Source organism: Sipha flava, unplaced genomic scaffold, assembly GCF_003268045.1.
Source record: "Sipha flava isolate LNK unplaced genomic scaffold, YSA_version1 41_pilon_pilon, whole genome shotgun sequence".
NCBI lineage: Eukaryota > Metazoa > Arthropoda > Insecta > Hemiptera > Aphididae > Sipha > Sipha flava.
The window spans coordinates 1515029-1530332 of NW_020273144.1; the positions used below are offsets into that span (position 1 = coordinate 1515029).

Consider the following 15304-nt stretch of genomic DNA (forward strand, 5'->3'; position numbering starts at 1 on the left):
TGAGTACATCATATTTTTCATATGGACAATTATACGTGGCGTACTGTATAGTGGACAAACCATCTAGTTTGTTTGTGTTGACGAATAATGGGATAACCAAAAATCTTGTATTTTATAATTATAAATAATTACTATATAAAAATATTCCATTCAATTATTCAGCGATAGTTTAAATTAAACAAGAAAATAACGTCCAGGATATTGAAAAACATTATTTCTTATTGATCACAAATTATAATATTGAATACAACTATATAATATTTACAATTTATTAATTTTTGCATTGTTGAATAAATATCTCAAACATATTGATGAACTTTCTTTTACTAAAATATTTTGAAATTTTATACTTGAAATTTTATGTATTCAAACTAAAGACATTAAAAATATGTTTAGTCGATCCTATTATAGAGATTTAAATGACAACCATAAACGAGTTTTAAATAATAACTCTATCAAAGTGTAATATAAAAATAGTTTTAATATGGAACTACTACAGTTGCATTTGTATAGATTTATATTAATTTTTATACTTTTTTAAACTATTTTCAATCTCCTTTTAAAATAGTGTTCAATATAAGCAATTTAAAATGTATTATTTTTAATAAAATATTTTTATCACCTTTTATAGAATAAAATGTATACGATCACAATGAAAATAGGAGTATATATAGTGACAAAAATATTTATAACACATTAATAATAATGTAATTTAAAAAATATAAAATAGACTTCTCGTTCAATGTATAGAATATGATTGTTTATTTTAGTTGCAAATCTTACAATATATATATTGTATATATATATACATATATATTTAATAACGGTACACATGAGTGACGTGACGTGTAATGAGATATCATTGGACCGCATGAAGAAAAAAATATTATATCTTATTGTCATTAATAAAAAAAAACAATGATAAGTATAAAAAAATGTATACATAAATATATATATGTAAATGTAAATATTAATAATATTTATGATAATCGGTAGAAAATTAATCTTACGGTATAGTCGACGTAAATAATTCGACATGCGTGGGAGGAGAGCAAATACATAATCGGCTATGCATCGACTCGCGTACATGTCGCGACGTATACGTGTATAGTAAATGGCAAGCGTACCGCCGGTAGTAATTGTATGAATAAAAATTTAAAAAAAAAAAGTTAAACATACTAATAATAATAATAATAATAATAATAAAATAATAATAAAAAAAAAATAATAAAAAAAATATAAAAGTTCTTATACACGAGCATTGTTTGTAGTACACGACTACAATTATATATAATATGTACTATGGGATATAAAGGATTTAATACCTAACGTTGTTGCTACCGCCACGTGTTAAAATAATTTGATTATAATAACCGGTACGGACGGCGAGAGACGACAACGCACAAATATACAAAAAAAAAAAATAATAATAATAATAATAATAGAACGGGGATGTGATGAGTCTCTGATTTTTAGTTTTTATTCTTACACTAAAACAGTAAGCGACGGCGGTTTCGTCGATTCGTCACCATCGTCCGCATTGTTGTTGTTACTGTTACTGTTAATGTTGTTGTTAATGTTGTTGACGGGTGTTATTGAATGCATAAGCGTTTCCGCGTAACGTTGTTGCTGTTGGTTGTGCAAATATTGTTGTTGATGCGGTGCCACGTGATGATTGAGGATATCGCCCCGGCTACGATGGTTGTACTGTTGCGGTACTGCGATTTGCTGCTGTTGGTGTACAACCTGTTGGGACGCGATTTGCTGCTGATAGTGGATGGGCTGTTGCTGCTGCTGCTGCTGCTGCTGATGTTGCTGCTGCTGCTGCTGCTGATGTTGCTGCTGCTGTTGCTGCTGCTGCTGCTGCTGATACTGCTGCTGTAGCTGCCGTCGCTGCTGTTGATCGTTGTCCACATTCAGTGTCTTCTTGCACAACAACAACGGTTGAGGTGCCGCCACATTGGTCGGCCGTTGTTGCTGTCGCGGCAATGCCACGGCCACCGATCTGACGGCGGCCACAGGTGCCACAGAAACGTTTGCCTTGTCCCCTGCCACGGCAATGTTTGCCTTGTCCCTTGCAGCGGCCTTGTCGTCGTCCAGGTCGTTGCCGTCGCCACCGGTGTCGTTCACGTGGAGCTTCCGTTGCTGTTGCGGGGATGATCCGTCGTCGACCACCGTGGCGTTGCATAACGGGTGGACGATGCTGACGCGCGAACAGCTCAACGACGACCCGGCCGACAGATTGTTCCGTCCGCAGCCACCACCGTAATCACCTCCGGCCGCCGGCATGCTGTTCCTATTGCCGCCGGTCACCAGCCGTTTCAGGTTCTCCTCGTTCTGGCGACGGACCAGCGACAGCATCAGACCGTCGCCGCCGGCTGTCGACGAATCAGCGGCTGCCGATGCGGCATCCCGCGCCACTTGTTCGTCGCCGATCTTCCTTCGGGCGCCACCTCGGAAACGCAGCAACAGGAACGCCGCGACCGCCAGGACGGTGGCCAACGCGCCGCAAGCCACGCCACCCGTCCAATAGTAGTAGTACTGCCGGTAATCTGAAACCCGGAAATCATTATTGTACACGATAGGTGATGAAAACAATGTGGACGCGACGGTAGAACACTTACCGTCGTTCGAGGAGGAACCCGCCGAACCAGCCGGCACGGTGGTCAATGGGGATTCCGCGGACGTGCCGCTGCCGATCGTCACGTCCAGCACGGCGGCCGTCAAGAACGCCAGCGCCGCCGCGTCGTCGTAGCTGTCCCCGCCGGCGTTGGAGGAGGCTCCACGCAGGCGGTGACCGGACGCCGCGGACCCCGCGGACGCGCCGCCGTTGAGCTGTTTGTACAACGTTTGCACGGCACGGCCGACGACCGACGCTGCGTCGTCACCGTCGTCCGTCGCGACCGTGGTCGTCGTCACTCGTCGCTGGTGCGGTTGCTTGTCTGCGACGACGGCCTGAAACGAGACGATTGTAATTACCAGCCACTTCAAAAACGTGCGCCGCCCAGTTTTCATACGTACCACGGACACTCGGATGGTGACGCGGCGTCTACGGCGGCCGCGGCTGTTGTTCGCGATACCGCTGCTGCGGTCGTTTTCGTCCCGGTCCTCGCCCGTAGCCGCTTCGCACATGACGTACATGCGGTTCTTCCGGTCCTCTTCTTCCTCCAAGCTCGGGTCCTGGTCGCCGTCGCGCGCCCAAGCTCGAGCCAACAGGCGCCGCAGGCTGTGGCACACGGCCGACACTCGGGTACCGCCCCTCAGACGTCCCGGGTCCAACGTGACGCGCAGCCGACCGCAAGCGTCGCCTCGACGACGGCGGTGCTTCTGGTGCGACGGGTGCTTGTCGTTGGGCAAACAGTGTCGAACCGCAGAAGGCCAGACCGTCGTCGACGTACCGTCCTCGTCCGCCACCGCGGTCACGCATTGACCGCGGGTGCGGTGCTTCACGGCGACGTACGCGCTGTCGTCGTCGTCGTCGTCGTCGTCGTTGTCGTCGTCCACTTCGTCGTCGTCATCATCGTATCCGTACCGGAGACGAACGTCGACACCGCTGCCGGTACCGCCGCACGGCGGTCGCAAGCACTGTCGCCACAGAAGCAACGAATTGACGGCGGGAGTGGTGCCGCCGCTGGCGTATTCTCGCTTGTCTAAATCCCCGTCTAGTAGCTCCTCGTCGTCAATGTCGTTCGCAATCGGCACACACACCTATGTACAGACGCCCAAAAACGACATCGATTATTGCACGTGATACCATACGCAGCGTGAAACCGCGGTACACACGTCATCGAATGTAAACGCATGCACGTTTATAATAAAAATAATAACCGTTCGGAACACGTTACCTGATTGGTGCCGGTGCAGGTCGCGTCGCTCAAACAGTCATAGGCCGTGGGCCCGCACCACAGGTTCGTGCACGACATCGCCGACGTGGCCGCGGCCGCCTTATCGTCGACGTCGCTTGTAGCCGATTTAGAACACCTGCATTCGTTACAACCGTCATCGGCGAGCCAGTGTTTGCGACGGTGACGGCCGCTGCACAAGCCGCCGTTTACGACCGGCTGTTCTTCCACCGCTACTGTCGGCCCTGCAACATATAATACGATCGTATAAATAATCGGTGCGTAACGGCAGATGCACGTAAGAGAACCGTTGGTCATCTTCGACTTGTGTATTAAAGGGGTATCGAAAAGACGAAGGGTCGACGCGAGAAGCATTAATAATAGTTATACATACTGAAAAGTATATTTTAAGCGAAGATTGAATAGGAGAAAATTGTACGCATGAGCGTATTATATTTGTAAGGGTTTTTGCCCGATTTATTAATGTATGACCTATGAATATGCATAATGCAGAAAAATACAGTTTAGGCTGTACAAATCAAATGTACTAATTAAATAATCAACCGATTCAACTGCGACCAGATCGATTTATTAATCAAGGTAAGCGTGATAGGCTCACAGCATTTGCGGAAGACATCAAATAATGTCGTTATCGGTGTATTTAACGAACAGTATGTTGGGGCGTTCGGGACACGAAAGGAAACAGTTGACCGACGCTGTTGTACGCAATAAAACATAAAAGTAAGACGAGATGATAATCTATTTTTTTATTAGAGGATCAATGTTAAGGAACCTAATACTTGTAGTACGTCTATGCCGTTCATTCGAAATGTGTACAATCTTATAATGATATGCTTTACACTAATATTACAAAAGCGATACTGCAAGTTACGGTACACACCGGTCGGTGGCGACCGTGATGCACGTTCGTCCATCGATTTCTTTTTTTTTTTTTGTTACAAAAAGTCAAATCGAGGCACGCATACATTATAATAAATAAATAAAATATAATCGTATGTGTATATTAATAATACTTGTGACGACGGTACGGCTACGTATAACCCGACGCGAGCGCGCGCGCGCCCGTGTAAGCCATGACGGCACGTTCAGTCAGCGGGGCGCCTCGGCCGCCGCCTCGCGGCGAAGCTTACACGCCGCCGCCGCCGATTGTTTTTCAGGTATCGCGCGGACCGGAGCCCTATTGCACGACGGACGACGACGTTTTCCCATTAGACCCCCGCCGGCCGCTGTAACGACGGCCGCGCAGCAGCACGCCGTCGATGAGAAACCACCGCGGTCGAAGTTTACGACGGCCACCGCCACCGAGTGCGCGTGCGCGCGTGTTCACGCACACACGTTCGTTTTCACAAACGGATCGGCCGCGGCGGTCATTATTATCATAACGACGTGCGGTGTTATTTGCCGGGTAGGCGATGTGGTGGCGGCCAGGGGGCGCGGGTTATTACTCGTCCGCGCCGCCGTTATATTTGTAGTTTATTTTTTTTTCTCGAGTAAGCGGTGGTTTCGAATTTACATTATTCAAATATACATCACCACCGCCGCCGCGCGGCCAGAAACGGACGGACCACGATGACGTCCATCGGCCGTGCGCGACTGACGGACACATCGCCTCCGCCACCGTCGCACCACGTACGCGTATACACGCGCGTCGTATACAGAGCGCGGCGGGCTCAGCGTGAAACCGTTTACCCGTTGCGGACACCATCCGGCCGTGGCGTGCGAGTGCGCATAACGAGATTTCGTTTACGCTGCCCGTTTTTCAAGTATATGTAATAAATTACGTAAAAAATCGATACGCACCGCGAACGTATTATTATTATTATTATTATTATTATTATTATCATAACGCACATAGCAATGATGACGAAGGGAAAACTGTGTACGTAAATTAGAAATGTTAACACAAACGGCGAGGCAGTGTTTCACGTCATCGACATTGGTTGCGTGGGTCTCGACTGGACCATGAGAAAGACCTATATCGAACAATCATCTCCTTCACCCCTCGTACGCGTGCACATTATAATAAGTAACCGCACTCACCTTTATTGTTGTTTTCGTCATCTCCGTCATCGTGTTGTTGCTCCAGCTGTCTCCATACGGTCGTCCCCTGACCCGTGGTACTGGGTCGCCGTGTAGCGACCACGGGCATTACAGTCGAAGTACGCGGTGATGGAGGTTGAGGTGATGTCCTCGTTGATGGTGTCCGAATGCTAGCTGTGGTCGGTGTGTTCGTGGTACTAATTATCGTCGTCGTCACTGTCGTAGGCGTCGTCTTCGAGGCTCCAGTGACTCCGGCCTCACTAGGCTCCGTACAGTTTTTGCCATGCCAAGCCCAGCCATCGCCGCTGCACTGACAGTAATAGTCATCCGGCGTGTTAAGACACTGGCCGCCGTTCCGACAAGGATTCGGCGTACAATGATCTCTGTCGATCTGTCGAGAAAATCATGATTAATAATAACAATCAATAATAATAATAATAATCAACTGTATCGAGAATATTTTATTTATGAATAATGTCTTTTTTTAAAAAAAAAAAATCTCAATTGCATATTAATGTTTTTCATTGTAATTTACATAAGACATAATAAATTCAACTCTTAAAACTTCACAGTTTAACTTCGTAGAATGATAAACAAATTATTTTATCATGTAGACAGGGAGTGATGAGGTTATATAATTATATAAAATATGGTTCTTGAAAACATAAGACCACTTTATTATTTTTGTATAAAGAAAAGTAAAATGAACATAATCGAAAATACTGGTCAGATCTGTCCTAATACTGACTGGATATCATATTGATTTAGTAGTTAAAATAATTTAAAATTAAAATTAAAAACTTAATTCCTGCATCTAAAATATCTAATATTTTATTTTTAAATTATTACATGTACGTAATGCATAGCTAATACAACTTACACCAACTGCATTTATAAGTATACTTATTTTATACATATTTATCATTTGGCCTGTCCTAATAAGTCTAGTTTTTCCTATAAATATGAATGTGTAAAACAAATTATAATGATTCTTCATAAATTCATACAATAATAAGATATAACATAAAATTATTAAAAAAGAAGTACAGTATATGAAGTATATGAGGCACATTTTTAGTCATTAACTTCATGTCATAAATGATTTTTACTTTGATTTAGAGTCCATTCATATGCTATTTTAGCATAGGATTACTTACCTCACAATTTTCACCCGTGTAACCCCACTGACATATGCATGAATACGTCTGCTGCTGTTGCTGTTGTTTTGTTGATGATCCACTTCCGCCACTGCGCCATCGTGGTCGAGCCGGAACGCATTCACCACCGTTTTTACATGGATTAGTGCTACCATTAGCACCAGATTCACCATCGCTACCACAAGGATCAATTTGCGTTCTACAACTTTTGCCTGCGATCGGATAAATGACAAACAAAAAAAATATCAGTAAAGTATTCCTTATACATTTTGTAATAATCCTAAGGCGAATCTCCCAATTTCTCAAAGCTATTAATTTATAATTTTTTTCTATCAATCCGTTATTCGATATATTGGATGTACTCATTGTCATTTATATTTTGAAGCCATTGAGCTTATGATAATATTTATTTTTAACAAATTTATTTTGTAATGATAAAAAAATAACTATAATATTTTTAACAATTGCTATTTATGGTACCAAAGAAAAATTTACAATACACATAAATAGTTTTAGGAAGATTTTCAAAAAATAATTCGAAAAGGCTCAATGTCTTTTCTAGTTACGTCCATATCAATAAAAAATTATACGGTAACTATGTACCCGTATGGTATAAGATCAGTGATTGAACAGTGATCATAATATACTAACCGGTATATCCTACGGGACACAAACATGTGTATCCTCCGATCAAGTCCAAACAAGTACCTCCATTGGCACATTTCACATCCGGTCCGGCACAATCGTCCACATTGACAGTGCATCCGACAGTGGATGCCACCAACGTGCTATTATTGCTCTCCTTTGCAACCGTCGTCCATCCCCGTCGGCACACGCACTCAATCGATCCAACGGAATTACCGCCAGCCCCGGTCGTTCTACATGGCACGGCGTTCTGACCACACTGGTGCTCCGTCACGACCGATTGTCGTTCCCTGTGTTGCCGTTCGCATTCGTCTACATCTATCGGAATAGCACGAAACAAAAAACAACAAATTAAAATACAAAACAGAGAAAGTGGTAAGAGGAGAGTGTTAAAACAGTGAAGAGGATGACGTACCTATTTCGCATCGGCGACCTCGCCAACGGTCGTCCGGACACGCACACCGCCAATTGGCTACCAGGTCTACGCAAGATCCTCCGTTTAGACATCGTGGTGGTTGTATAGCACATTCGTCAATTTCTGTATGAATCACAAAAGCATCACGTTCATTTGTACGCGTTGTATACAAGTACGAAAAGAGATTATATATATATATATATTATTATATTATATATATATATATTTTTTTTAATTCCTAGTCGTAACCAACTCTTCAGACCAAGGACTTTACCTCCCCCCCTTTTTTTAACGTTTTAATAAATCTGCTGTGGCATTCAACTCCACAGCCAACTCGGTATCTGGATCGTAATGCAGTTGCACACCACTTCTCTACTTCAATCTCCCGGCACACTCACCATCCAGAGCCAGAATAAAACAAAACGTCAAAAAGGTTTTTTTTTCCGGTCATCTTCGTCATCGTAATTATAACGCGACGTCGGTGACATACCGAAATGTCATCCCGGTCGTATCCGTGCGTGGATTTATACCGTGGGCGCGCGCGTACACATCGTCACTGCCACCGCCGTAATGACTTTGCGGATAAAACGACGGCGGCGGTACTCTTGGCCCCGTGTTTACCATAATAACAATAAACGACAACTCGGAACGACACACACACGCAACAAACAAACAACAACAAATCGTCATCGTCAACGACGTTCTTTCTCTTTATGCACTCGCGCGCGCGCGCGCGTGTAATAATTTTGGAATCGGAATTTTGAATAATAATAACACGCGTGATTTAAATAATAATTCGTCATCGTCGTGCGGTGGCGGCGCGAACCCCCTCACCGCCCACCAGGCTCATCATATAGCTGCAAGTGCACATACATAACGAGAAAGACGCGATGAAAATCGTTGACGAGTACACACTCGAAGGTAACCCTCTCTCTCACCACACCCGTGGGCCAGCAGGTCCCTCGTTAAAGTCACTCGACAGCGACGAACGTTTTCGGGTGATATTCGCATATGTATGCGGCCGTCGTGATTCTAAAGGACGCCATACACTTGACACTGATATGATTTCCTTTAACAACGCATTGCATTCGTAGAATTCAACCTCTAAGTTCGTATTAATTAAAGTTAGCCGGCCAGGGTAATCAAATGTAAATTTAAGTATGAGAACTTTTATCTAGAATCCGTCGTCGTGTTTTGGATTTTTTTTTTTATTCTAGAGCGAGGTATATATACCTACATAAGTATTATTTTTGTTTTTAATTGCTTATTTTAAATATTTATAACTCGCTTTATTCGATTAAGATATCGAAAGACGGGTGAATGATAGCATCTCAGATAAAGTTTAGTGTTCTCATCATTAAATTGGATAATAGGTCAGCTAACATAAATAACATGTTCACCTGTAACGTATACAGTTTTATTTTTATGTTGCATACACGACGAACACAGAAAACAAATCAGTGTATTCCTGCTTTTATAATAGTTGTTGTTACATATATACATAAACGTAGTATAATACAGATGAAAGAACAAATAAAACTCTCCCATTATATTATATCTTTTATCTTATAATAAAGTTACTTCGTTTTTGTTTATATTATGGTTAAATAAATTGTAACTATACACTGTTGATCAAATTTAAAACGTTTCATACCACGATGAATATATGTGCGCGACTTATGAATAATTTAAATATGATTTTTGTTTTATTCTCAATCTCCATACTTATTACTGATTTACATTTATATATGAAACTAACTGCATACTTTAATTTCTTTATTTCGTCGTTCAAAAAATAAAAATTAATTTACAAGTAGTAACCTGATTTCAAGAAATTGCGTGAAACATAAGTATTAATTTGAATAAAATGTGTATTAAACGATGTAAAATGAAATGCGAATGGAAACGTATCAACTTTATAATTTTATTGATATCCGGAACCAAAACAGATCATACTTGTTTAAATCAAATCCAATGTTTATGTATATTTATTTATTTGCATATTTATGCGATCCATTTATTAGTCGAATTTTTTACATCAAGTTGATGTAATTAATACAAACGTTGAAATTCTAAAAGTCGGACAGTATAATTTAAATCCGTCAAAATTCTAAAACATTATTATAATATTTAAATTATTTTTATTTCAACGATTATTTCAAATAAAATTAAAACACCATACGGATGACTGCGTGTATGTATATATACTATATGCGTGTGTGTGTGTGTGCATACCTGAGTTACAAGTGCTACCCGTCCAGCCAGGGCGACAATCACAATGAAACTGCTTGGGCACCAAAAGCGGTGGCGGTTGGACGGCGGAACCTAGTGCTGGCGCACCGTTGGCGGTGGATCCGGCACCACCGCCGTTGACACCACCGCCGGCCACGTTGACGGCGTCAACGGTTCTACATGTTCCGCCGTTGAAACACGGTTCAGTCGCACACGGGTTCAGCACCACGTCACAGTTAGCGCCGCCAAATCCTTCGGGGCACGTGCACGTGTACTGGTCCGGAGCCGTGCTTTTGCACGTCCCTCCGTTCAGGCACGGTTCATGAGTGCCACAGTAGTTCAAATCTGTGGACGAAAAAAATATAAAAAATAAGAAATAAAAACCAATTTAATTACAACATTGCGTTCGCGTGAACGTCAACGGCGGCGGCTGGAGAGCGTATCGAGATTTTCTTTTTCCGATTCGGTTTCGCTCCTTGCGTGCGTTTACCCGGACCTCGGCGACCGTGTAATATAGCGGTATGCGGCAACGGCGGTGGTAAGGGTGTTGCCCGGCACGACGACGATAAGTAATAGAGGGACGGCGAGGCGTATAATCGGTAGGTAGGCAGGTTCAGATGGGTAGTTACACGGCGGTGCTTGTGGCGGGCGGGTGTACAATAATGTTATATTATACACTGGCCGCGGTATTTTTCGGTGCAGCGTGTGTATACACACACACATATATATATATATATATAACGACGACGACGACGACGATTGAGATTATTGTAATTACAACGATCGGTGGGTGCGTGCAGGTAGTTTTTGTTGTTGTTGTTGTTGTTGTTGTTGCTGTTGTTGTGCTCGTGGTCGCGGGGAGGGGCAGGTGCGCATGTATTATACGTACAGTACACACACACACACATATATATATATATATATATGTATAGTTGCAGGTCAGTTTATAAGCCGCCCGTGTGATCAGTTCGACGACGATAGCAGCGCGTATAATATATACGCGGGCGCTCGCGCGCGCGTTCGCTCGCCGCCGCCGCTGCTTCGTGGTTTAGAAAACTCGTTTTCATCGGGTGCCGCGGCGGCGTGCGACTCCGCGCCCCGCCGTTGTTGCACAACGCGACGGCGGCGGCGGAATCGTGATCCGACCGTCCCAGAATACTATTACGCGCGCGCGCGCGCGTGATTATTACCCCGCGCGGCGACGCGAGCAAATACGCCGACGTGCGAACGTAGTAGGTACGTGTACGCGGCGTGTAACCGTGTACGTACCTCTCCTACAAGTGCAAATGTGTACGGGGTATGCGAGTAGTACGCGCGTGTGCAAATGCTTACGTGCGTGAGCGTGTACGAAGTAGGTGGACCCGTGCGCCGGTCGAAAAACATAGCCGTCGTGCGCGTTAATGCAGCGCTCGCGGTCGTAACCGTTATATTATTATTATTATTATGTTACACACTGCCGTTTTGATTAATACGCGGCGGCGGCGGCGGCCGGAATAATTCTGCACGCGCGCCGCGTACAAACGGAGTAGAATATATACAACGTAACTCGCGGGAACGCGCCGACGTGAAATGCGTCGTGCACCACCGCCGCGCGATAATTAACGCCGGCGTTGGCGCGACGTGGCCGCGGTGTTTCGCCGAGTGGTCCGCGGCGCTGTGGTCCGCAAAAACGTAGCAGTGACTTTCGGCGGGACGACCGGAACGAGATTACTACCACACTTATACACGACTGTATCCGATTCGATAACCGACCGTTTTTTGTTTGTAACGGAAACGGGAAAACATAACGCTACGATAATAAATTATCGCGTCTGTGGCCTCGGAGAACGAGAACACCGAACGATACGGCTGTGTTCGAACACATCGTGTTGTTAATCAATGAAAACTTTGTTGCGATCATTATTTTAATTCGTTAGAAAACTTGGTCGGTCCCAAGTAGTTATGTCGGTAACAGTTCGACGTATTGAATTGCTTTAAAGTAAAATATGCACTTAGCCATTTAGATTCACTTAAGTAACTCGTACAAATATAGATATATGATTGGTAGCCACATCATCGCGCGTGTTTTATACGGACGACGACATTATTATTACAGTATAATAAATTACTATGTGTACTATGTGCCAGTGGAGTGGGTCCGGAACCTGATGCATTGAAAGTGGTTCTTCCGATAACGGCATTAAAACTCCTGTGTCGTAATTAAAAACGACTAAGTAATATTAATGATTGTATCTAAATGGGAATCAGGTGAAATACTAGGGGAGGGCGAACAATTTTTTTTCATTCGCGTCCTTTTAAAATATTTGAATACACGAAAATGTGTTTTAATCATACAACATTCTGTGGAAGATTCCGAAAACTCGTTTACATTAAATCATTTTCAATCAGAGAGTTCACTGAAACGTTTTTAAGATATTTAAATATTAAATCGTTCACGGAAAAATTATTTTTCGACTTTGTGTTGTATAGACTCAATTCATTCGAACCTCTCCCTATTTTCTAGATCTATTCGCTATGTCTACGAACTCCAATAGTCAAGCCGAAGAGTGTATACTCCACCAACGTAAGCAAATCAAACAACAATTATTGTTGTCAAGTCTTCATACAATTCAATGATTGCGGTAAAATGTACATGTAGTATGTATTTAATTTCGTGCCAAAGTGAACGGGATGCGCCTAAGGTAACTTTCACACGGAATACATTTCGTACATATAAATGCCAGTACACATGTACAGCGATATAGGGACAACTACAAAAGTAATATTATAGCGTGACTTATTGCGATAAAAATGTATAATACATATATTTTGTACATTTCTGGAGGCTTCTTTACGTATACATGTATGGTTTCTATTGAAAAAAATTGTGTGAAAATTCCGTTATTGGTCGAAGGCAGTTTTTATCCGCGAAAACCGTCTCAATATTAATCTCAGTTTCAGTGTCAGTCTTAATATTGTTACACCGCAGCAAGCAGTGCACAAGACGATTACGTCATACAAACATTAAGTTGTAAATGTATATATATAAGAAAGAATAGAGCGGTGTGAAACGTATGCAGCAGTTGTCGAATATATTATAATAGCTGTTGTAATATATTAACGGTGGCGGCATTATGCGACAACACGACCGATTGATCGATGATCGCAAATTACGCGACCACTGATAATAATAATAATAATAATAATAATAATAATAATTTTAATGACCGTGTGGTCGTCGACTAAACAACCGTCTCACTCGCCCCTCCGCGTGAAGTTACCAAAGCGACAATAAATAAAACTTCCTGGTATAATTAAGCACATTATACTATATTGTGTTGTAATAAGTCAATCGTGCGGTCCCGCAAAATGTGCACAAAAAATATAATATTTATATACTGTTACGATGAACTACACGTCGTTAATGATTGCCTCGAATAACGTAAATCGAATAAAAAAAAAAATAAATAAAAAAATTTAAATAAAAAAAAAGACATTATATATATATATATATACATATGTTATGTGCGTGTGATGTTTCTACACAATAACGAGTGCGACGGTGATCGTCGCCATCGTCACCGATACGAAGGGTGTGTTGAATAATTGTTGAAAAAAAAAATAATAATAATAATAAAAAACAACTATTGAATATCGTTCGCGCACACTTGATGTTTCGAAGCAGCGATTGTACTACGGCCCCACCGATAGAAGAAAAAAAACCTATAAAAAACAGAACGCGCGTAACAAAAAACGACTACGATAACAATCGTCGCGCGGAACGGGATAATTTTTATGAGTTCACCGCGGCGCGTCCCTCCCTCCCTTCGTCCTGCAGCCGTTTTTATTATTATTTTTTATTTTTGTCGAACTGGGCAACCGATTGAAAATCGCCGATTGCTGCCGCCGCGGTGGGTGATTCGATACGCACCACCAATCATTGAAAAAACGCCGTACTCGTTGCCAGCGTTTAGATCGGTGAACGGACCCTATCCGTGTAATAGTCATATAATCACCGTGAGTCGAGACGGATGAAAATGAATTTGAAAAACAAGGTGATTTGAATGTATATATATTATACATAAGCGGACACTAACACTTGAAAATATGTTGGCAAAAATGCACTTAAAATATGTAGCTCAACAGATCCGATGCGATAAAAAAAAAAAACCATAGGTATACAAAACGATACGCTACAAGAATCTTAAACATGCAAAAAATTGAATCATAGACTGTCTATTCGTTCAACTAAATGTACAAGACAAAAATAATCCAAATACCATTGAAATTGCATCTATAACGATTGATTGTTCAGCGTGATTGCGTTGATAACTTATATGGTCATATATTTTTAAGCATAATTTCATTTATTATAAACAAATATGCATTCTACATAGGTAATGAAAATATTTATAAAAAATGTACATACTTATTTGAAAGATGACATTTGTGAATAACAACCATTTTTTCCATAGATCTTTTTTACGTTGAATAACTTGGTGTGGGACCGAGTATATTTATCTTAATAAGACATCATTTAAAATCTTTTTTATTCTCGTCGAAGAAATATAATGTCGAAGTAAAAGTAATGTGAGTTTTTCTTTTTTTTAAATCGCAAACAAACGAAGGGATTTTATCAAAAGAATGTGCACTGAATTATAACGTATCATGACATTTATAGATAATTTTTTGAAGTATTAGAATAAGATATTTAAATCGAAGTATACCCATACCTATATTTAGTCTGGCGCCACTAAATTTATTTTATACAATTATATCTAAAATAATATAAACATATACTATAATGTTATTCGAAGTAATTGAACCCTAAAAGATTAGCGTCAGATGGCGCCGTTGACTGAAATCTACACATACGCTTTACACAGGGTACCCCTTGTAAGGTAGGGTTAGGTAGAGAACTTTTTGTATGCCAACATTTCTGAACTGATTGAATTGTAAATTCTTATTATGTG

The 15304-nt window shown here is 41.9% G+C and overlaps 1 protein-coding gene across 1 annotated transcript in view; it reads right to left on the minus strand.

Annotated features, from left to right (window-relative positions):
- Window positions 1–750: 750 nt before the first annotated feature.
- Window positions 751–15304, minus strand: part of LOC112688909 — a 45861-nt gene continuing 31307 nt past the window's right edge. Inside the window, exons 7-15 of the mRNA XM_025562325.1 lie at window positions 10356–10697; window positions 8121–8243; window positions 7712–8023; window positions 7061–7272; window positions 5904–6294; window positions 3846–4087; window positions 3022–3708; window positions 2625–2955; window positions 751–2552 (exon numbers count right to left, since the gene is read on the minus strand). Of these exons, the coding sequence (XP_025418110.1) occupies window positions 1486–2552; window positions 2625–2955; window positions 3022–3708; window positions 3846–4087; window positions 5904–6294; window positions 7061–7272; window positions 7712–8023; window positions 8121–8243; window positions 10356–10697 (3707 nt within the window). The 3' untranslated portion in view covers window positions 751–1485. The remainder of the gene's footprint in view (window positions 2553–2624; window positions 2956–3021; window positions 3709–3845; window positions 4088–5903; window positions 6295–7060; window positions 7273–7711; window positions 8024–8120; window positions 8244–10355; window positions 10698–15304) is intronic.